Below are 23,721 nucleotides of genomic sequence, written 5' to 3' on the forward strand. Positions count from 1 at the left end.
GATGAAGCAACTCAGCTTTTAATTAGGCACTATATAGTTTTTTAACAATCAAAATTGAGTTCAGCAATTTCAGATCAATACTTCATCCTTTTTCTGGTTTTGAAAGGCAGCAGTTAGTGTTACTCTCCTTTTCTCACTTACATCAGTTGTAATACACCTAATGTTATTGTATTTGTCCCATGAACATTCCCTTTACCATGAACCATCATTGCCTTTGAATCTTCTTTCTGTTACCTTACCTCTATTACTGACCTAACCTCCAGTTCTCCTCCCTCATGTACATATTTGCCTCTCCACTCACTCAAAGCCTATGGGATCTCAAACTTTTTCCCGTTGCAATAAAAGGTTATCGGCCTTGAAACACTGGTCTCAATTTCACCAGGCATTGTCTACGTGTCAATTAGATACAAAATTGGCTTTGTGGTAGGAGACAGAGAATGGTGGTAGAGGGTTGTTATTCAGACTGGAGGCCTGTGACCAGTGGTGTTCAGCAGGGATCAGTGCTGGGTCCACTGTTGTTTGTCATTGAAATAACCAATTTGGATGAGATTTGGATAATCTTCTACAATGCCTACAACACCACCAATCAAAGTTGGTGGTGTTGTAGACGTTGAAGAAGATTATCTAAGATTAAAAGGGATCTTGATCACTTGAGACAGTGGGCTGAGGAATGACGGATGGAGTTTATTTTTGGTAAATATGAGGTAGTGCATTTCGGCAAGCAAACAAGGGCAGGACTTATACAGTTAATGGTAAGGCCTGGGTATTGCTGTAGAACAGAGAGCCTGAGGGGTTTAGGTACATGGTTCTTTGAAAGTTGCATCATAGGTAGACAGGATGGATGAGAAGGCATTTAGCATGCTTGCCTTCATGGCTCAGACCATTGACAAGATGTTGAGGTTGTATGGGATGTTGGTGAGACCTCGTCTTGAGTAATGTGTGCAGTTCTGTTATGGGAAGGATATTATTAAATTGGAGAGGGTTCAGAGCAGATTTACCAGGGATGTTGGTAGGACTGAGAGAGCAGGAACTGCAGATGCTAAAGAATCTGAGATAACAAGGTGCAGAGCTGAATGAACACAGCAGGCCAAGCAGCATCAGAGGAGCAGGAAGGCTGAAGTTTTGGGCCTAGATCCTTCTTCAGAAATTTCTTTGGGGTCTAGGCCCAAAACATCAGCCGTTCTGCTCCTCTGATGCTGCTTATCCTGCTGTGTTCATCCAGCTCTGCGCCTTGGTATCTATGTTGGTAGGACTGGAGAGTTTGGGTTATAAGCCGAGGGGATGGATAGGCTGGGATTTTTTTCACTAGAGTGCGCGAGGTTGAGGGGGTGACGTTATAGCGGTTTATAAAATCATGATGAGCATATAGGAGGTGAATAGCAAACGTCTTTTCCTTACATTGGGGGAGTCCAAAACTAGGGGCGATATTTTTAAGGCGAGAGGAGTGTGGGATTCTGTTCACTTGCGAACAAGATCGGCGAGTGGTGAAAATAACCTCTTTATTGAGCAGTTGCAGTGATACAGTTCTAGGTGGTGATAGAATCCAAAGTACAGTTTTACAGTAGCCTTTTTGTACACAGTTCTTAGATACATTAACATTTTAGCATTATGGTGTCGCAACATCGTATTTATTGTACACAAGTTTACGTGACATCTGTCCTGGGGAAGCAGGGGATGGTTTTAGCACTTGCTCAGTGCTGGCTGTAAGTCCTGATGGGATTAAAATGTCTGTCTGGTCTGAGCTTGCTAGTCCTTTTGTCTTTATAGTTTGTCGTGTTAGTAGAACTGCTAGACCTATAAGATCTAAATAAGTGAGAAATTGTACGTGTACTAAATAAAAGTAGAGAGGATATTAATTTGATCTCCAGCAGCTGAGTCATGAGATTTCAGTTACTATTGCCAGTTTTGACAGCTCTTACACATTCATTCACGCATTTTCACAGGAGCGCTGTTTTGATAGCCAGTGCGTTAAAGGGGGTAGTGGCCCTATTTAACATGTATTTAAAAAGTACATACTAGTGAAGGAAATTGTTTGTTGTTCTGCAACCTATTCGGGCCCCAAGAAATGGTTGCTAAGGGCTAATTAATATTATAATCTTTCCGTAGTTTCGAGTGAGTTATGGCGACACGAAGTTGGGGATGGCATTGTTCTGAGTGGGTTACGGTATTAACACTTATTCAGAGGTGTTCCTTTGATACAGAAACAGGTCTAAACACTGCTTGCAGCATGGGGCCAATAAGCAGTAATGAGTTGGAAAGGATATTTAATTTAGTTCATCTTCTACGAGTAAAATGTACCACTAAAACAAATGAGCGGAAATGTGGTATTGTAAACATCGAGCACTTCTGAGTGAGTTAGTCAAGAGTTATGAAAGAATGAATGGAAATGTGGTATAGTAAACAGAGAGTGCTTGTGAGTGAGCTGGTAAAGGAGAATCATAATACAACATCTCACAGTAGAAATCTTTAGAAGGAACATGAGGGGCAATGTTTTCAAACATAGGGTGGCTCATACATTGAATGAACTGCCAAATGAAGTGGCCAATCAAGTAGAGCCACAACATTTGAAAGACATTTGGACAGATACGTGAATAGGAAAGGTTTAGAGGAATATGAGCCAAATGCAGGCAAATGGGACTAATTTAGTTTGGAAAATTTGATCAGCTTGAACAAGTTGGATCTAAGGGTCTGTTTTAGTGCTGCATGACTATGGTTCTAAGTGACAATTTCCTGGACTTGCATGAAGGTTTCTCTTAGGAAGCTTTGGTGAGTTTTTTAGTGCTGTACTCCATAGCTATGAACCACATAGAACATAGAACATTACAGCACAGTACAGGCCCTACGGCCCTCGATGTTGTGCCGACCTGTCATACCGATCTCAAGCCCATCTAACCTACACTATTCCATGTACGTCCATATGCTTATCCAGTGATGACTTAAATGTACCTAAAGTTGGCAAATCTACTACCGTTGCATGCAAAGCGTTCCATTCCCTTACTACTCTCTGAGTAAAGAAACTACTTCTGACATCTGTCCTATATCTTTCACCCCTCAATTTAAAGCTATGCCCCCTCGTGCTCGCCGTCACCATCCTAGGAAAAAGGCTCTCCCTATCCACCCTATCTAACCCTCTGATTATTTTATATGTTTCAATTAAGTCACCTCTCAACCTTCTTCTCTCTAATGAAAACAGCCTCAAGTTCTGCAGCCTTTCCTCATAAGACCTTCCCTCCATACCAGGCAACATCCTAGTAAATCTCCTCTGCACCCTTTCCAAAGCTTCCACATCCTTCTTATAATGCGGTGACCAGAACTGTACACAATACTCCAAGTGCGGCCGCACCAGAGTTTTGTACAGCTTTACCATAACCTCTTGGTTCCGGAACTCGATCCCTCTATTAATAAAAGCTAAAACACTGTATGCCTTCTTAACAGCTCTGTCAACCTGGGTGGCAACTTTCAAGGATCTGTGTACATGGACACCAAGGTCTCTCTGCTCATCTACACTACTAAGAATCTTACCATTAGCCCAGTACTTTGCCTTCCGGTTACTCCTACCAAAGTGCATCACCTCACACTTGTCTGCATTAAACCCCATTTGCCACCTCTCAGCCCAGCTGTGCAGCTTATCTATGTCTCTTTGCAACCTACAGCATCCTTCGTCACTATCCACAACCCCACCGACCTTAGTGTCGTCTGCAAATTTACTAACCCATCCTTCTACGCCCTCATCCAGGTCATTTATAAAAATGACGAACAGCAGTGGACCCAACACCGACCCTTGGGGTACACCACTAGTAACTGGTCTCCAGGATGAACATTTCCCATCAACCACCGCCCTCTGTCTTCTTTCAGCAAGCCAATTTCCGATCCAAACTGCTATATTCTCCACAATCCCATTCCTCTGCATTTTGTACAATAGCCTACTGTGGGGAACCTTATCGAACGCCTTGCTGAAATCCATATACACCACATCAACCGGTTTACTCTCATCTACCTGTCTGGTCACCTTCTCAAGGAACTCAATAAGGTCTGTGAGGCACGACCTTCCCTTCACAAAAACCGTGCTGACTATCCCTAATCAATCTATTCTTTTCTAGATGATTATAAATCCTATCCCTTATAACCTTTTCCAACACTTTACCAACATCTCTGAGGTTTCCCACTCACTATCTTCCTTATCATCAATGACGGAAGTGCTGGGATCTCCTGGGATTCCTGGTGCTGTGGCATTTTTAAAGCCCAGATCAAACAGTCTGCCAGCCTTGAGCTGCTCTTTGCAATGCAGCTAATAGAAGTGGAACAGAAAAGAAACACTCCTGAGGGCACAAAGGCGGCATGATTGATACTTTATTGTAAAAACAAGTTCACAATCATAAATGTATTTTACATTCGAACCTCATCTCCCAAGAACCTTTTGTACTTCCTGTTACAAACTACACTTTCTTCCAAATTGGGTTACCCCCTAGGTTTCTATCCCATTGACAAGCTAGTTTTAACCCACCTGACAGCTCTAGCAGACCTCCCTGCCAGGATATCAATCCTCGGCCTGTTGAGGTATGATCCAAACACCACGGGACTGCTTCTCAGAAATCTGTTGCCCTCCAACTTACACAGTTTTCCAGCCAAGCATTGATCAATCCTTCTGTTTTTATGCTTACTAGGACACAGCACTGGGAGGATCCTGAGATGACTACTTTTGAGGTCCTTCACCCACACTCTGTATCTTTATCCTGACATACAGCAAGCATATTGTACTTGTTGGATAAAACCAGTATCTACAGAACCTCCTCTATCTACCCTTAGGCTTACCCTTTACCCTGTTAACTCACAGTCCTTTTTCCACAATTCTGCTTTCCCTTGAGTTGTGAATAAACTCTGAAGAAAGCCATCAAGAAATTCTACCCATTCCCTTAACATAAGGAATAAGAGCAGGACTAGACCATCTGGGCCCATCAAGCCTACTCCACCATTCAATAAGCTCATGGCTGGTCCTTTCATGGACTCAGCTCCTCTTATCTATCTTTGCCTTAAAAACATTCAATGTGGTAACCTTAACAGCTTCACTGGGCAGGGAATTCCACAGATTCACAACCATTTGGGTTAACAAGTTTTTCCTTAACTCAGTCCCTAAATCTGCTCCCTCTTGTTTGGAGACTGTGCCCCCTATTTCCAGTGGAAACAACCTCCCTGCTTCTATCTTATCTGTTCCCTTCATAACTTTATATGTTTCTTTAAGGTCACCCCTCGTTCTTCTAAATTCCAATGAGTACAGTCCCAGTCCATTCAATCTCTCCCCATTTTCTCCCTCAATCCCATGCCGCCACATTTTCTCCAAAAGCCAACCGTGTGGAACCTTATCAAAGGCTTTACTGAAGTCCATGTACACCATGTCAGCTGCCCTACCCTCATCCACATGCTTGGTCACCTTCTCAAAAACTCAATGAGGTTTGTGAGACATGACCTGCCCTTGACGAATCCATGTTGACTATCTCCAATCAAATTGTTGCTTACTAGGTGATTATGAATCCTATCTCTTATAATCCTTTCCAAAACTTTTCCTACAACAGATGTAAGGCTCACAGGTCTGGATGATGGGATAGTGCAGGGGGGAGGGCTTAGATTAGTTCACAGGTTGGCACGACATTGAGGGTTGAAGGGCCTGTTCTGCACTGTATTGTTCTATGTTTTATAAGCCACCCACCTCAATTCTAGAAATAACCTAGTGAACCTCCTCTGCACCCCCTCCAGGGCCAGTACATCCTTTCTCAAGTAAGGAGACCAAAACTGTCGACCGTTAAGGAGAGTTTCCCACCTGCACTCCAGCTCAAAGTCTCATTGTTGAGTATTTTGAATCAGAGACATCTACAGCAGAATTAGCCAAAATACTTCAATTTTTGAGAATCCAGGACAATCTTGCTGTCCACAAATTCTCTCTGTTACCGTCCCAGGCCATCCATCAGTTCCATTTGCTTACAACAGCTTATCCAGCCATGGATGAGCGTATTTCATGGGTCTTGCCTCTACTTACAGGAAGGGAGATCAAGAATTGATAGGAGCTCAATGAATTGGATTTTAACCCATTTATTACTGCTACCTTTTCCAGTTGCATTATAAACCAAAGAAGGAATGTCTGCTTGAGTACTGTTAAGTATCTAATCTCAGATAGAAGCAAAATTTGACCCTCCTGATCTCTTTCCCATTTTCCTGAAAGTGGTGTGGGAATTTTCCAAATCAACTGCCTCTCCTTTCCAGCCATTCATACCACTTCTTCAGGAATTTTGCTATCGTGATAACTGGAGATTGAAAATTTAACCACACCAGCAGGAGTCTCTGAAGATGAGTAAAGCTTAGAATCCCAACAGTGTGGAATCAGGCCACTTAGCCCATTGAGCCCACTCTGACCCTCCAAAGAGCCGCCCCCTAGACCTAGCCCAATCCCAAGCTATCCCTGTAACCCTATATTTCCCACAGCCAATCCACCTAACCCGTGCATCTTTGGATATTGGGAGGAAATCAGAGCACCAGTAGGAAACCCTTGCAGACTCAGGGAGAACATGCAAACTCCACACAGACAGTCGCCCAAGGGTAGAACTGAATGTAGGTGCTGAGCACTGTGAGACAGCAGTGCTAAGCATTGTGCCACCGTGCTGCCCAAAGCTGATGAAAGCAGAGCTGTAAAGGGAGTTTTCTGCTAGAACACACAAATTATACCACTAATCAAAAAGGTGCCTGAAGTATATATAACTAACCACCTGCACAACATTAGTAAAACATTTTGTTTCTCTTTTGATGTTGCGTTCAGGAATGTTAAAAGTGATGATGTCACGAAGATCCACATGAACTTCTGTGGCGCCGTATTTCTTCTGAATGTGAACTTCTTGACCAATCTGTGGCTCAGTATGGTGAACAGTGATGGTCTCTGTAAGACCATTGCTGTTTTTCTGCATTATTCATTGCTGTGTACTTTTACCTGGATGGGAATTGAAGCATTTCAGCTGTACCTGCTGCTGATCAAAGTTTTCAACACCTACATTAGACACTACATGCAAAAACTGGCTGTTATTGGCTGGGGTGAGTAAAAATGATTTTCCTTTCACTTCCTGTTGACTGATGTATTGATTCCATTTTGTGCTTTACACACTAAACATTAGTTGCCCCTAATATTTTGAAATAGTGTTCAAAGGTCAGATTCCTAATGCATAATAAGGACCGGGTACTGCCCAAACATAAGACCTACCTGTCTTCCAATTCAATCATTAGTTTCAGTTTCTACCCTTGTAAACTCATTCAGCAAGATTTCAAACACACTCCAGTAGGCATCATTGCGTCTAACATAGGCCTCAACTTCCAGCTGCCTTCAGCTCACCTCAGAGGTTTTCTATCTGTTCAATGATGTTTTCTATTCGTTTTAACAAAACAACATCCATTGTATTCCAATATCGAAATTAACACTGCTCTCAGTCTCTGTCTCAATGTAGATTTTCTTTCCACCTCCATTTTACACCTATTTGAGAAGTGAGGGATGGTCAATAAATGCTGGCCTAATCAGACATGCCCTCATCCCATGTATGAATAAAACAAAATGTTAGTATCGTTTTGATTGAGATGAAATTCATCCTCACAGTAACACCTCTGTTGTTATGACAATGGAAGGATTTTTTTAACATAAACAGGACAGAGTCAGAGTTCCGACAGGATATTCAGAAAATGAAAAATGTTTTTGCCCTTTAAGCCTGTTCCACCATTCAGTAACATCACGACTGATCATCCAACTCAGTGCCCCTGTTCCTGCTTTCTCTCCACATACCTGGATTGCTTTAACCCTGAGACCTACATACAATTCCTTCTTAAAAACCTTCAATGTTTTGGCTTCAATTACTTTCTGTGGTAACGAATTCCACAGATTCATCTGGTTGATGAAATTTCTCCTCGTCTCAGTCATAAAATGGCCAACCATGTATCCTTAAACTGTGACCCCTGGTTCTGGACTCCCCAGTCATCTGGAACATCTTCCTGCATCTACCTTGTCTAGTCCTGTTAGGATTTTAGAGATTTCTATGAGATACCCCTTCATTCTTCTAAACTCCAGTGAATATAGTACCAACTGATCCCAGAAGTCAGTCCTGCCATCCCAAAAATCGGTCTGGTAAACCAATTTATCACCATTCAGATAAAAATCTGTGTTCCTTCATTGAATTCTCCTCACTCCTCACCCTCCCACACACCTTTGTGTTGTCTGTCAAACTTGGAGATATTGCATTTTGTTCACTCAAACTGTAAGCAATAAAAAGCCCAGGCAGAATGAACTGCAGTTGAATTGTTTCTATGTACCTTTCAGAGATATCAACGGCTTTGCTAATTTGCTAATGCTAAAAGATTAAAGCAGTATAGAGTGAATTTAAGAAACTAGGTAGAAGATTAAAAATAGAACCTGAAATGGAGTAATTTGTGCTTTAATCTCAATATCAAACTCAAACAAGAGAAGGAACAGTAACTTAAAAGAGATGAATCAATGGCTGAAGAGCTGGTGTATTGTTCAGGGATTCGTGTCTTTGGGCAATTGGAATGTCTTTTGGGATAGAAGTGACCTGTTCATAAAGGATGGGTCTCACCTAAACTGGAAAGGGACCAATATCTTCATCAGGAGCTTTGCCCATTCCATTAAGGGAGACTTTATACTGGTAGATAGGGGGAGTGGAGGAATTCTAAGTTGCAGTGTAAATGGAAGGATTGATGGAAAAGGCTCAGAATGCAAGGAGAGCATATCAATTAGGAAAAAAAGACAAGAGACTCAGAGTATATAGTAATTCATTGCATTTATTTCAATGCACGGGGTCTTATGGGTAAGGTATGAACTCAGGGCACGTTTAAGAACGTGGGATTGAGCCGTCATAGCTATTACAGAAACTTGGACGAGAGATGGACAAATTGGCAGCTCAATGTTCCTGGTCTTTAGATACTTTAGGAGATAGAAAAGGAGGCAGGAGAGAAGTGGGGTAGTGTTTTTTCATTAAGGAATGCATTACTGCCTTAGCTAGGGAAGATATTTCTGAAAAATCATTCAGTGAGAACATATGGGTAGAAATTACAAATAAGAAAGGAAAGATTACTTTGCTGGGATTGTATTATAGGTCCCCCAATAGTGAGAGAGAAATTGAGAAACAAATATGTAGGGAGATCTCAAATATGTTTAAGCATAATAAGGTCGCAATAATGGAGGATTCTAATTTTCCAAACATTGACTGGGTCTACCATAGAGTTAAAGGTTTGGATGGTGACAAATTTGTCAAACGTGTTCAAGAATTTTTTTTCCAAAATGTGGATGCATTTACTAGAAAAGTAGTAAAACTAGACTTTCTTTTGGGCAATAAGGCAGGGCAAGTGACTGAAGTAAAAGTGGAGAAACACTTTGGGCCGAGAGATCATAATTCTATTAGATTCAAAATGGTTGTGAAAAAAGATAAGCCTTCCATAAAAGGTAAAGTTTACAATTGGAGTAACGCAAATATTAAAGGTATGAAACAAGAACCTGCAAAAGTTGATCGGAGTAGACTGTTTGCAGGTGAAAGGATAAGTTGGAGTCTTTCAAATGTGTGAAGACAAGAGTTCAGAGGCAGTTTGTATCAGTGATAATGGGAACTGCAGATGCTGGAGAATCAAAGATAATAAAATGTGAGGCTGGATGAACACAGCAGGCCAAGCAGCATCTCAGGAGCACAAAAGCTGATGTTTCGGGCCTAGACCCTTCATCAGAGAGGGGGATGGGGTGAGGGTTCTGGAATAAATAAGGAGAGGGGGGGAGGCAGACCGAAGATGGAGAAAAAAGAAGATACGTGGAGAGGAGAGTACAGGTGGGGAGGTAGGGAGGGGATAGGTCAGTCCAGGGAAGACGGACAGGTCAAGGAGGTGGGATGAGGTTAGTAGGTAGGAGACGGAGGGGCGGCTTGGGGTGGGAGGAAGGGATGGGTGAGAGGAAGAACAGGTTAGGGAGGCAGAGACGGGTTGGACTGGTTTTGGGATGCAGTGGGTGGAGGGGAAGAGCTGGGCTGGTTGTGTCGTGCAGTTGGGGGGAGGGGACGAACTGGGCTGGTTTCGGGATGCGGTGGGGGAAGTGGAGATTTTGAAGCTGGTGAAGACCACATTGATACCATTGAGCTGCAGGGTTCCCAAGCGGAATATGAGTTGCTGTTCCTGCAACCTTCGGGTGGCATCATTGTGGCACTGCAGGAGGCCCATGATGGACATGTCATCTAAAGAATGGGAGGGGGAGTGGAAATGGTTTGCGACTGGGAGGTGCAGTTGTTTATTGTGAACTGAGCGGAGGTGTTCTGCAAAGCAGTCCCCAAACCTCAGCTTGGTTTCCCCAATGGAGAGGAAGCCACACCGGATACAGTGGATGCACTATACCACATTGGCAGATGTGCAGGTGAACCTCTGCTTAATATGGAAAGTCATTTTGGGGCCTGGGATAGGGGTGAAGGAGGAGGTGTGCGGGGCAAGTGTAGCATTTCCTGCGGTTGCAGGGGAAGGTGCCGGGTGTGGTGGGGTTGGAGGGCAGTGTGGAGTGAACAAGGGAGTCACGCAGAGAGTATATTTGAGGCTGGATGAACAAAGCAGGCCAAGCAGCATCTCAGGAGCACAAAAGCTGACGTTTCGGGCCTAGACCCTTCATCAGAGAGGGGGATGGGGAGAGGGAACTGGAATAAATAGGGAGAGAGGGGGAGGCGGACCGAAGATGGAGAGTAAAGAAGATAGGTGGAGAGAGTGTAGGTGGGGAGGTAGGGAGGGGATAGGTCAGTCCAGGGAAGACGGACAGGTCAAGGAGGTGGGATGAGGTTAGTAGGTAGCTGGGGGTGCGGCTTGGGGTGGGAGGAAGGGATGGGTCAGAGGAAGAACCGGTTAGGGAGGCAGAGACAGGTTGGACTGGTTTTGGGATGCAGTGGGTGGGGGGGAAGAGCTGGGCTGGTTGTGTGATGCAGTGGGGGGAGGGGACGAACTGGGCTGGTTTAGGGATGCAGTAGGGGAAGGGGAGATTTTGAAACTGGTGAAGTCCACATTGATACCATATGGCTGCAGGGTTCCCAGGCGGAATATGAGTTGCTGTTCCTGCAACCTTCGGGTGGCATCATTGTGGCACTGCAGGAGGCCCATGATGGACATGTCATCAAGAGAATGGGAGGGGGAGTGGAAATGGTTTGCGACTGGGAGGTGCAGTTGTTTGTTGCGAACTGAGCGGAGGTGTTCTGCAAAGCGGTCCCCAAACCTCCGCTTGGTTTCCCCAATGTAGAGGAACCCGCACCGGTTACAGTGGATGCAGTATACCACATTGGCAGATGTGCAGGTGAACCTCTGCTTAATGTGGAATGTCATCTTGGGGCCTGGGATGGGGGTGAGGGAGGAGGTGTGGGGACAAGTGTAGCATTTCCTGCGGTTGCAGGGGAAGGTGCCGGGTGTGGTGGGGTTGGAGGGCAGTGTGGAGCGAACAAGGGAGTCACGGAGAGAGTGGTCTCTCCGGAAAGCAGACAGGGGAGGGGATGGAAAAATGTCTTGGGTGGTGGCTGAACTCGTCCTCACACTCAACAACTTCTCTTTTGACTCCTCCCACTTCCTACAGACTAAGGGGGTGGCCATGGGCACCCGCATGGGCCCCAGCTATGCCTGCCTCTTTGTAGGTTACGTGGAACAGTCCCTCTTCCGCACCTACACAGGCCCCAATCCCCACCTCTTCCTCCGGTACATTGATGACTGTATCGGCGCCGCCTCTTGCACCCCAGAGGAGCTCGAACAGTTCATCCACTTCACCAACACCTTCCACCCCAACCTTCAGTTCACCTGGGCCATCTCCAGCACATCCCTCACCTTCCTGGACCTCTCAGTCTCCATCTCAGGCAACCAGCTTGTAACTGATGTCCATTTCAAGCCCACCGACTCCCACAGCTACCTAGAATACACCTCCTCCCACCCACCCTCCTGAAAAAATTCCATCCCCTATTCCCAATTTCTCTGCCTCCGCCGCATCTGCTCCCATGATAAGACATTCCACTCCCGCACATCCCAGATGTCCAAGTTCTTCAAGGACCGCAACTTTCCCCCCACAGTGATCGAGAACACCCTTGACCGCGTCTCCCGCATTTCCCGCGACACATCCCTCACACCCCGCCCCCGCCACAACCGCCCCAAGAGGATCCCCCTCGTTCTCACACACCACCCTACCAACCTCCGGATACAACGCATTATCCTCCGACACTTCCGCCATTTACAATCCGACCCCACCACCCAAGACATTTTTCCATCCCCTCCCCTGTCTGCTTTCCGGAAAGACCACTCTCTCCGTGACTCCCTTGTTCACTCCACACTGCCCTCCAACCCCACCACACCCGGCACCTTCCCCTGCAACCGCAGGAAATGCTACACACCTCCTCCCTCACCCCCATCCCAGGCCCCAAGATGACATTCCACATTAAGCAGAGGTTCACCTGCACATCTGCCAATGTGGTATACTGCATCCACTGTAACCGGTGCGGCTTCCTCTACATTGGGGAAACCAAGCGGAGGCTTGGGGACCGCTTTGCAGAACACCTCCGCTCAGTTCGCAACAAACAACTGCACCTCCCAGTCGCAAACCATTTCCACTCCCCCTCCCATTCTCTTGATGACATGTCCATCATGGGCCTCCTGCAGTGCCACAATGATGCCACCCGAAGGTTGCAGGAACAGCAACTCATATTCCGCCTGGGAACCCTGCAGCCATATGGTATCAATGTGGACTTCACCAGTTTCAAAATCTCCCCTTCCCCTACTGCATCCCTAAACCAGCCCAGTTCGTCCCCTCCCCCCACTGCACCACACAACCAGCCCAGCTCTTCTCCCCCACCCACTGCATCCCAAAACCAGTCCAACCTGTCTCTGCCTCCCTAACCGGTTCTTCCTCTCACCCATCCCTTCCTCCCACCCCAAGCCGCACCCCCAGCCACCTACTAACCTCATCCCACCTCCTTGACCTGTCCGTCTTCCCTGGACTGACCTATCCCCTCCCTACCTCCCCACCTACACTCTCTACACCTATCTTCTTTACTCTCCATCTTCGGTCCGCCTCCCCCTCTCTCCCTATTTATTCCAGTTCCCCCTCCCCATCCCCCTCTCTGATGAAGGGTCTAGGCCCGAAACGTCAGCTTTTGTGCTCCTGAGATGCTGCTTGGCCTGCTGTGTTCATCCAGCCTCACATTTTATTATCTTGGAATTCTCCACCATCTGCATTTCCCATTATCTCAGTCACGGAGAGAGTGGTCTCTTTAGATGACATGTCCATCATGGGCCTCCTGCAGTGCCACAATGATGCCACCCAAAGGTTGCAGGAACAGCAACTCATATTCCACTTGGGAACCCTGCAGCCCAATGGTATCAATGTGGACTTCACCAGCTTCAAAATCTCCACTTCCCCCACCGCATCCCAAAACCAGCCCAGTTCGTCCCCTCCCCCCACTGCACCACACAACCAGCCCAGCTCTTCCCCTCCACCCACTGCATCCCAAAACCAGTCCAACCTGCCTCTGCCTTCCTAACCTGTTCTTCCTCTCACCCATCCCTTCCTCCCACCCCAAGCCGCACCTCCATCTCCTACCTACTAACCTCATCCCACCTCCTTGACCTGTCCGTCTTCCCTGGACTGACCTATCCCCTCCCTACCTCCCCACCTATACTCTCCTCTCCACCTATCTTCTTTTCTCTCCATCTTCGGTCTGCCTCCCCCTCTCTCCCTATTTATTCCAGAACCCTCACCCCATCCCCCTCTCTGATGAAGGGTCTAGGCCCGAAACGTCAGCTTTTGTGCTCCTGAGATGCTGCTTGGCCTGCTGTGTTCATCCAGCCTCACATTTTATTATCTTATTTCAGAGGCATTTTGTTCCTTTAAGAGTGAAGGCTAAGGCTGGTAGGATTAAGAAACAATGGTTGAATAAAGATATTGAGGTTCTAGTCAAGAATAAAAAAAATCTTATTTTTGATAGAAACAACTTGATTCAACTGAATCTTTTGATCAATATAAAGAGCGTAGGGGCATTCTGAAGAAAAAAATCAGGAAAGCAAAGAGGGGATGCGAGATAGCATTGGCAGACAAGGTTCGGGATAATCCAAAGAAATAATATAAATACAGTAAAATCAAGAGGGTAACTAGAGAGAGGGTAGGGCTTCTCAAGGAGCTTGTCTTTGCGTTGAACCTCAGGTGATGGGAGAGATACGAAATGAATATTTCATGTCTGTTCTTATAGTGGAGAAAGAAATGTAGTCTAGAGAATGCAGAGAAATAAATTTTGATGTTTTAAGAACAGTTCACATTACAAAAGAGGAGCTTCAAGAGGTCTTAAAGAATATAAAGATGGATAAATTTCTGGGACCTGATATATTGTGAGAAGTAAGGGAGGGAATTGTGAGACCTATGCAGAAACATTTGCATTATCTGTAACTGCGGATGAGGTGCCTGATGACTGGAAGGTGGCTAATGTTTGAGAAACCGGGGAACTATAGTCCTGTGAATCTGACTTCAATTGTGGGTAAATTGTTGAAGGTGATTATAAAAGATAGGACTCATGGACATTCAGAGAGGCAAAAATTGCTTAGGGATCATCAGCATGGTTTTGTGCAAGGAAACCGTGTTTCACAAACTTGATTAAGTTTTTTGAGGAATTTACGAAAAAGATTGATGATGGCAGAGCAGTCGACATTGTTTATTTGGATCTGAGTAAAGCCTTTGACAGGGTTCTGCACGGCAGACTAGTTAGTAAAGACAGATCACATAGGATTCAGGGTGAGCTTGCCAATTGGATGCACAATTGGCTTTACAGCAGGAGACAGTGTAATGGTGGGTGGTTGCTTTTCGGACTGGAGACCTGTGACCAGTGGTGTTCCACGGAGATCAGTTCTGGGTCCTTTTTTCTTTGACATTTATATAAATGATTTGGATGAGAATATAGAAGGCACGGTTAGTAAGTCTGGGGACAACACCAAAATTGGTGGCATCATCAACAGTGAAGAAGGCTTTCCAAGATTACAAAGGGGTCAAATGTGTCAATGGGCTAAAAAGTGGCACATGGCGTTCATCTCGGATAAATGCGAGGTATTGCATTTTGGTACAACAAACAAGGGTAGGGTTTATACAGTTAACAATAGAACCTCAGGCTGCGTTGTAAAACAGAGGGACCTAGTGGTACAGGTACATAATTCTTTGAAGTTTGCATCACATGTAGATAGGGTGGTTAAAAAGGCTTTTAACACACTTGCCTTAATTGCTCAGTCCTTTGAGTACAGGAGTTGGGAAGTCAGGACACTGGTGAGGCCCCTTCTGGAATATCGTTTCCAGTTCAGTTCACCCGGTTATAGGAAGGATATTATTAAGCTGGACAGGGCTCAGAGAGGTTTACCAGGATGTTTCTGGGTATGGAAGGTTTCAGTTATAAAGAAACTGGGACTTCTTTTCTTGGAGTATATGATGTTGAAAGGCAACCTGAAAAAAGTTTATAAAATAATGAGAGATGTAGATAGAGTTAATGCTAGTTGTCTTTCCACCGGATGGGGGATTTCAAGACTGGAGGGCACAGTTTTAATGTGAGGAGAGAGATTTTAAGATGACATGAGAGGCAAATATTTTACATATGGTGTGGCTCACATGTCAAATGAACTTCCTGAAGACGTGATGGATGTGGGTACAATTACAGTGTTTAAAAGACATTTGAATAGATACACAAATAGAAAAGGTTTGGAGGAATATGGGTAGGAGCAGGCAGGAGGGGCTAGTTTAGTTTGGGATTATGACTGGCATGGACTGGTTGGACTGAAGGGTCTGTTTCTGTGCTGTATGACTCAAGGAATGCTATAAATATTGAAAGTATTGGATTTTTAGACTTGCTGAACTCTCTTCCGTGTCTCTAATGGTAAAAGAATGACTATTAGAGGTTGGATATGATCATTTTTCTTCCTAACAGAAACAGTTATTACACCAATTCTATAGTCTTCTTTAGGGGAGTTAAGATAAATGTTACTTAAATAATTGATAGAAATCCTACTTAAATATTTATGGGTGAATTTAGAAACTAGAATCTAGAAACTAAAAATAAGCTTGTATTCACAATCCTTTCCTAGAACCATTAAAACAGACTGACTGCCAGACCTATTTAAATTGTACACTTAGCCCTATAATAAACTTCCATATAATTTAGAAATTACATTGTCTTCCATAGTTTTCTGTATCACTAACTTGTGTGCACGGTCCATACCTCTTCGATGGGGAGATATTTTACTGGGGAGAGGTTATTGGATTATGGTAAAATCTGGAATGTAATAAATTGGCACTTCATTGTCAAAAAGACAATATTAATGGAAGTTATTATGCTCTGTAGGTGCCTTTCTTTTGGGAACAGATAGGTCTGTCCTTCAGACTGATGTAGCATCTTTACGATCAGTCTTTCTCAAGCAAGATTTCAGAACAATCATCTGAGCGGTGTGACTGGTCCAATATCATCACAAAAAGAGACTTGGGTTGTAACCCACTACTTTTTAAAAAGTATTCCTCTTTGTTTCAAAAAATTGTCAGAGGTGCGTGTTTCTGCAACTAACATTGTTCCTCCCAAACTGAAATTGAAAGGAAAGATGCACGTTCTCCAACACTGAAAAATGCTCAGCTCAAGGAGACCATTGTTCTCTCTCCTTAATATGATACATTCTGCTCTATATTCTTTAAATGTTAATGATTGTAAAACATTTTCTTTGATTGACAGGGCTTCCTGTGATAGTGGTTCTTGTATGTGTTGCAGTAAACAAGGACAATTATGGCAAGCTTGTGTTTGAGGACCAAGGTGGGAACAATGTTACCTCAATGTAAGTCTTTGACTGAATCTCTTCCACTTCCACGAGAGTTTGAGGAGACATTTATTACCAGGGAGAAACTGGAAAGCAATTTCTTACAATCAGATTCAAATCTGTGTTACCTGGTATTAGAGAACTGATGGCAACTGTGTTATAATTTTTCTCTAATGGTTAGAGAGAAATCTACCAGTGTTCTGGTTTCTGATAGGTATCCATCGAGTACTGAGAATGTTTGTACTCAGTGAAGGTGGGATGGACTACACCAGGAGGGATTCTGCAGTAAAATAGCCTACTGCCATTCATGTTTATAACAGGATTACAGAGGGTAACGAGTGTATATGTAACAGGAAACTGGTAAGAGATTTTGGAAGACAGAAAAAGGAAGTTATTTAATTGCAAAACTACCTGGAACAGGAAGTGACTTGCACGAAACCAGAAAACAAGCCCGTTCCTTGCAGCTTTAACAGGATTAAATTTTAGACTGTGAAACACTGTGCAATTTTTGTTATCTCATTAACAAATAAATCACATCAGTTAGGATGAATAATTTGCAAAGTGACATGCGGTGTACTATATGAGGGAGTTAAAATTAACACCTGGCATTCGCCAAGTCTTTATGCCTGTCACAAACCTGCACTGAGCCTCTATGGAAAAGACAAGATTGAAATCTCAGTCAATAAAGCTGACAGAATTATAAGACAGGTCCTCAAAAAGTAATAATACTTGGATTTTCCCCTGAGCCACAAGAAGAAGTGGCATAAGGTAAACTAGATTAGAAGTGCATCGTTCAAAGGTCACAATGGGAGAAATGGGTTTTGATTCATGAACACTGGCCCCAGTTCTGGACAAAGTGGGAGCTGTATCAATCTTCACCAGAATCATGCTGGAACCTCTGTTCTGCTGATTCAAATAACCAGAGTGGGTAAAGAGCACTTTGAACTAAACAGTTGGAGGGAGAGACCAAGTGAGGGAAGATGTGATAATTAGAGAGGGAGCCTGGTATCTGGAGTATTGTGTCCAGTTCTAGTCACCTCATTACAGGAAAGATGTGGAAGCGTTGGAAAAGGTGCAGAGGAGATTTACCAGGATGTAGTCTGGAATGGAGGGAAAGTCTTATGAGGAAAGATTGAGAGAGAGCTAGGACTTTTCTCTTCAGAACGACGAAGGATGAGAGGTGACTTAATAGAGGTGTATAAAATGATCAGAGGTATAGATAGAGTAGACATCCAGAGACCTTTTCCGAGGGTGGAGCTAGTTTTTATGAGGGGACATAGTTTTAAAGTGAAAGGAGGTAGATGTTGGGGAGACATCAGAGGTAGGTTCTTTACTCAGAGAGTGGTAGGGGTGTGGAATGCATTTCCAGAGATGGTAGTGGAGTTGGCCTCATTAGGGGCATTTAAGCGGCAATTAGACAGGCATATGGATGATGGTATAAAGTAGAGGTGGAGGTTAGATAGACCTTAGGATTAGGGTAAAAGTTGGGCAGAGCATCCTGGGCCAAAGGGCCTGTACTGTGAGGTACTGTTCTATGTTCTATGTTCTAACAAACCAAGAGAACAGGATGGTTTGCAGTGAAGTCATAACTGGAATATGGCAGGAAGTACAACTGAAGTGTGTCCCAATAGTAAGTAACAGAATGTACAGCTGGAAGTGTGTCCCAATAGTTAAGGAGAGAGGTCACAAAGGTATAGCATTTGGAACTAGATTAGTTAGCGCCACAAAAAGATCTGAACAGCTATTACTAACAGGAGAAGTGGCAGCTGAAAAATGAGATGAAGGAGTTCAGTGTCCAAGAGATCCAGCAGCTGCAGGATTGCACCATGCTAGAGGAAAAAAAATTATTGCTGCGTAAAAACTGATGGTCATTACTGAGAGAGAACCACGTATAACTGCCCCCTGGACTCTGCAACACAGAATCCACAAGCTCAAATGCAGCCCCCGCTCAGCATCTCTGCTCTGGACAGGATGAGATGAAACTGAAATTTGAAGGTTTCATGACATTTAGAAATGATAGGAAAAATGTGGATGGGTGCCTTTGTTAGCTAATGATCAGATGAGCGTAATAGAGACGGGTGACCTGAGTCAGGAAGATGTGAAAACAGTTTGGGTAGAAATGATAAACACTAGGCGTAGAGTGTACAGACTTCCTAACAGTAATTAATCAGTAAGCTAGAGTGAAAAAGAAAGGCAAAATGAGAGCTTCTAAAGACACAAAAATTATCATGGGTGGTTTTAATCTGTACATTACCTGGAAATGTCAGATGACAAAGGTAGTCCAGATAAGGCATTCATGGAACGTTTTCAGCATAGTCTCTTAGAACAGTATGTTCTGGTGCTGACCAGAGAGCAGTTATACCAGAGCCTGTGTAGTGCAATGAGATAAGATCAATTAATGATCACATTGTGAAGGCAACAACCATAGTGCAGTTGAGTTTTACATTCCATTTGAGGGAGAAAGGAATGGGTCTGAATCCTTTTTTAACATTTAAATAAGGATAACTATGAGAGCACAGAAGCAGAGCTGGCTACAGTAACGTAGGTGAAAGTATAAGTCAACAGAGATGCAGTAGCAGACATTTTAGGGGTATTTCGGAACACACAGAACAGATACATTCCAAAATGTAAGAAAAATTCCAAGCAATTGACTCATGATCTGTGGTGAACTGAAAGTGTTTAAGAAAGTATCAAACTAAAATAAATGACATTTAAATATGCAAAGACAGATGGTGTCAGAGGGAAAAGAAGTAAAAAGAGTGAAAAATTATAATATAAGAGAAAGTTATCTAGAAATATAAAAACAGATAACAAAAGTTTCTACAAATATTTAAACAAGTAAAGATCTTTTTAGAAAGTGAACTATAGTCTGATAGAAAATCAGACTGGAGAAATAATAATGTAAATGGAAGGTGAATTTCGCAGGTATTTTGCATCAGTTTCACTATAGAGTTAAAAAGTAAAGCCCAGAAGTAGCAATAAATCAAGAAATTAAAGGGAGTAACGAATTCAGGAAAATCGCAATCACCAGAGAAGTGGTCCTGAGTACATTATTGGAGCTTCAGGTTGGCAAGTGCCTGCATCTGAATTGTCTTCTTCCTATGCAATCTTACTGAGATAATTGATGCATTGATTTTGATTTTCCAGAGCTCCCTTCATTCAGGGACAGTACCATTGGATTGAAAGACAGTGAATATAACTTATTTTCTCAAAAAGAGAGGAAGATAGAAAGTAGGAAGCAATAGGGCAGTCAGCATAACATCTAACGAAGAGAAAATGTTGCAAGCTATGATAAAAGACAGCATAGCAGGGCAATGCAAGATAATCAGGCAGAGACAATGTGGTTTTGTGAAAGGGTAATCATCTTTGATCAATTTATTAGAGTTCTTTGTGGAGATAACAGGTGGACAATGACGAACCAGTGGATGCGCTGGACCATACATAAATAAAAACAAAAGCTAAAAATTGTGTCAAATAAAAAGCAGACAATTCTGCTAAGAGTAGTGGCAGGTGAGAAGAGTAAACACAATGCAAAAATACCATTGATAACCAAATGAATAATGAGGGATATGTTAGAAAATGAGTGAAAGCTAAACAGAAATGCAAAAACAGATGGTGAAGGTATCCATAGTTATTTAGAAGGAAAGGATAAATCAAATGAGCATTGGCTCTCTAGAGACAGCCTGGGGAATTATTCATGGAAAATATCGAAATGGCAGATGGATTGAATAAATATCTTGCATGTCTTCACTGTAGGCGATACAAATAACATTCCAAAATTAATGTGGATTTATAGTTGAAAGGGAAGGAGGAATTTTAAACAATTACAATGACCATTGAAAAAATAGTGAAGAAATTATCAGAACTAAGGGCTGACAGTCACCTAACCCTAATGGACTTTATCCTAAGATGCAGCATTGGTTTAATTTTCAAAAATTTACTAGATATATAATGAGTGGTCTCATTAGATTAGAAAATAGTGAATATAACTCCTATTATAATCAGGTTGACACCCTAACTGATTATTCTAGTAACATTGGAATAATGTTATTATATATTTTGATTAACATTAGATTTCTGTTAATAGACTATTTCTTTTTCCTTATCATTGGTTAAAAATTGCAGGCTAGTAATACCAATGAGCACAATGCCCAAATGTTAATTTTCAAATGGGATTTCTGTACAGTAAAATAAAAGTGATTCAAAAGAGGAAGGAGGTAGAAAACAGGAAACCACAGGCCAGTTAGCTTGATGTCTGCAGTTGGGGAAAAACTGCAATCTATTATTAAGGATTTTATAGCATGGCACTTAAAAGATCTCAATGAAATTTGGCACAATCAAAATGGTTTTGTGAAAGGAAAATCATGTTTGACCAATTTGTTGACCAATGCTTTGAAAAATTAACAAACCAGATGGATAAAGAGGAACGTGTAATTTCACTAAGGCACTTGACAAGGTTCCAGATCAAATGTTGCTACATGAAATAAGAGCTCCTTATTAGCATGGATAGAGGACTAAATAGAGGTAAAGGAACCATAGTCTTAACAGACCGTAGTGACACTTTTGTAGTAGAGAGACACAAATGGTGGGGGTTTAACCTAATGGTCATCACACCTCAGGCAAGAGATAAAGTTGAGACGGAGAGCCCTTTTTTGATAACTTCAGCCAGTGTGGGAATTGAAGCCAATGTAGCAGCAAATTACTGCAAGTGCTGGAATCTGTACTGACAACAACAAATGCTGGCGATCACAGTAGGTCAGACAGCATCCATGGAGAGAGAGAAAACTAATGTTTTGAGTCCCTATGACTCTATGTCTGAGTGGAATTGAACCCACACTTTTAACATCAGTCTGTATTGCAAATCAGTTATTCAGCCAACTGAGCTAGATAGCCATCGGGGTGGCAATGGTGGTTCAGTGGTTAGCACTGCAGCCTCGCAGCACCATGGACCTGGGTTTGATTCCAGCCTCGGGCAACTGTCTGTGCGGAGTTTGCACATTCTCCCCGTGTCTGCGTGGGTTTGCGCTGGGTGCTCCGGTTTCCTCCCACAGCCCAAAGATGTGCAGGCTAGGTGGATTGGCCATGCCAAATTGCCAACAATGTTCAGGGATGTGTAGATTAGGTGGGTTACAAGGGGATGGATCTGGGTGGGATGGTTTGAGGTTCAGTGTGGACTTGTTGGCCGAAGGGCCTGTTTCCACACTGTGGGGTTTCTATGACCATAGAATAGGCGAAAATGGGTCATACTTGGGTCGGCAACCTCCAGCTAGTAGAAGACACAGGGATCAGTTCTTCGTCCTCAACAACTTACAGACAATATTCATAATTTGGATAAAGGGACCAAATGTATGGTGTCAATTTGTTGAAGACACAAAGGTAAGAAAGTAAGTTATGAATAAGGACATAAAGAGCCTGCAGAGGGATGTAAACTGGTTGCATGCATGAGAAAAGGTTTGGCAGATAAGACTATTATGTGGGAAAGAGTGAACTTGTCCAGTATATTTAAATGGGGACAGATTGCAGAACTTTATGGTTCAAAGGAATCTGGGTATCCTGGGTACATGAGTCACAAAATATTTGCACGTGGGTGTAGGATTTGATTAGGAAGGCCAATGGATTATTGTTGCTTATTGCATGAGGAATGAAATATAAAAGTCAGATGTTTTCTTACAGTTGTATAATGCATTCATACAATCACCTCTAGAGTACTCTGTACAATTTTTGTCTGCTCAGTTAAGGAGCAGTACAATTGCAACATATAAGATTCTGAAGGGATTTAACAGAATAGAGCTAAAAGAATGTTTACCCTTGTGGAAGAGCATAGAGCTAACGCACACTGTTTAAATATAGGGGATCTTCCACTTAAGGCAGAGGGGACCAAAATGTTTTCCCTCCATGTCTGTGGATCCCATTTCCCCAGAGCCCAGTGGAACAGATTATTGAATATTTTTATTGCAGGAATAGACATATTCTTGATGTTAAAATGTGTCAAAGGTAATTAGGTTTAGCAGGAAAATGAAGTTAAAGTACAAAAAATATTAACCATGATTTTAGTGACTGGTGTAGCAGGCTCAAGGGGCAAAGTGGCCTACTGTTGATCCTTATTCACATATTTGCATGCAACAAGTACATTATTGAATACTTCTTTTCGAACAGGTGCTGGATAACTTACGATGTGGTTCATTACGTTACAAACTGTGGCTATTACAGCATTATATTTTTTGGGAATGCAATAATGCTAATCATCATCTGTGTCAAGCTATTTAATCTTCAAAGACAGCGCATTAAAGAACAAGAGTCAGTTTGGAAGGATGTGTGGACAGTTCTTGGCCTTTGTTGCCTATTGGGCTTAATCTGGGGTTTAGCTTTCTTCTCGTTTGGACCATTGCATCTGGTTGAACTATATCTGTTCACCATACTCAACTCCTTGCAAGGTTAGTCAATGATCTGATAACTGATTCCCTGTGCTGAACTCAAAGTGTTAACTCTGTTTTTCTCTCTGCAGATGCTGCCAGACCTGTTGAGTTTCTCTAGCACTTTCTATGTCTGTTCTAGTCAATGCTTTGGTGCAACATTTATGTGTTTTAGAAGTTGTATTGTGTTAATAAAGAACCAGTGATAGTGTTAATTTTATTAAATGCATTTACTTCACATCATAAAGGACTTGGTTTTAAAATGAGGGTCAGGAACCCAAGGCTTGGATAATTTCCACGTTCCAAACCTGACTGTATCCATGTCACACATGCAAATTTTAAAGGTAAATGTTTAAACTGGGCCTGCTCAGAATCCAATTTGTGGTGTTGAATGAGAAAATAATAATTTCTGCCTTCCTTGAACTAGCCAGACCGCTGCAATAAAGAATTCCAT

At 43.0% G+C, this 23,721-nt stretch overlaps 1 protein-coding gene across 1 annotated transcript in view; it reads left to right on the forward strand.

Moving 5' to 3' along the window:
• The window catches only part of LOC125459921 (adhesion G-protein coupled receptor G2-like), a 46,090-nt gene that overhangs the window by 19,527 nt on the left and 2,842 nt on the right, over positions 1 to 23,721 (forward strand). Inside the window, exons 13-15 of the mRNA XM_059651528.1 lie at positions 6,806 to 7,074; positions 16,773 to 16,872; positions 23,011 to 23,288. Coding sequence (XP_059507511.1) covers positions 6,806 to 7,074; positions 16,773 to 16,872; positions 23,011 to 23,288 — 647 coding nt within the window. The remainder of the gene's footprint in view (positions 1 to 6,805; positions 7,075 to 16,772; positions 16,873 to 23,010; positions 23,289 to 23,721) is intronic.

Source organism: Stegostoma tigrinum, chromosome 16, assembly GCF_030684315.1.
Source record: "Stegostoma tigrinum isolate sSteTig4 chromosome 16, sSteTig4.hap1, whole genome shotgun sequence".
In the NCBI taxonomy this organism is placed as follows: Eukaryota; Metazoa; Chordata; class Chondrichthyes; order Orectolobiformes; family Stegostomatidae; genus Stegostoma; species Stegostoma tigrinum.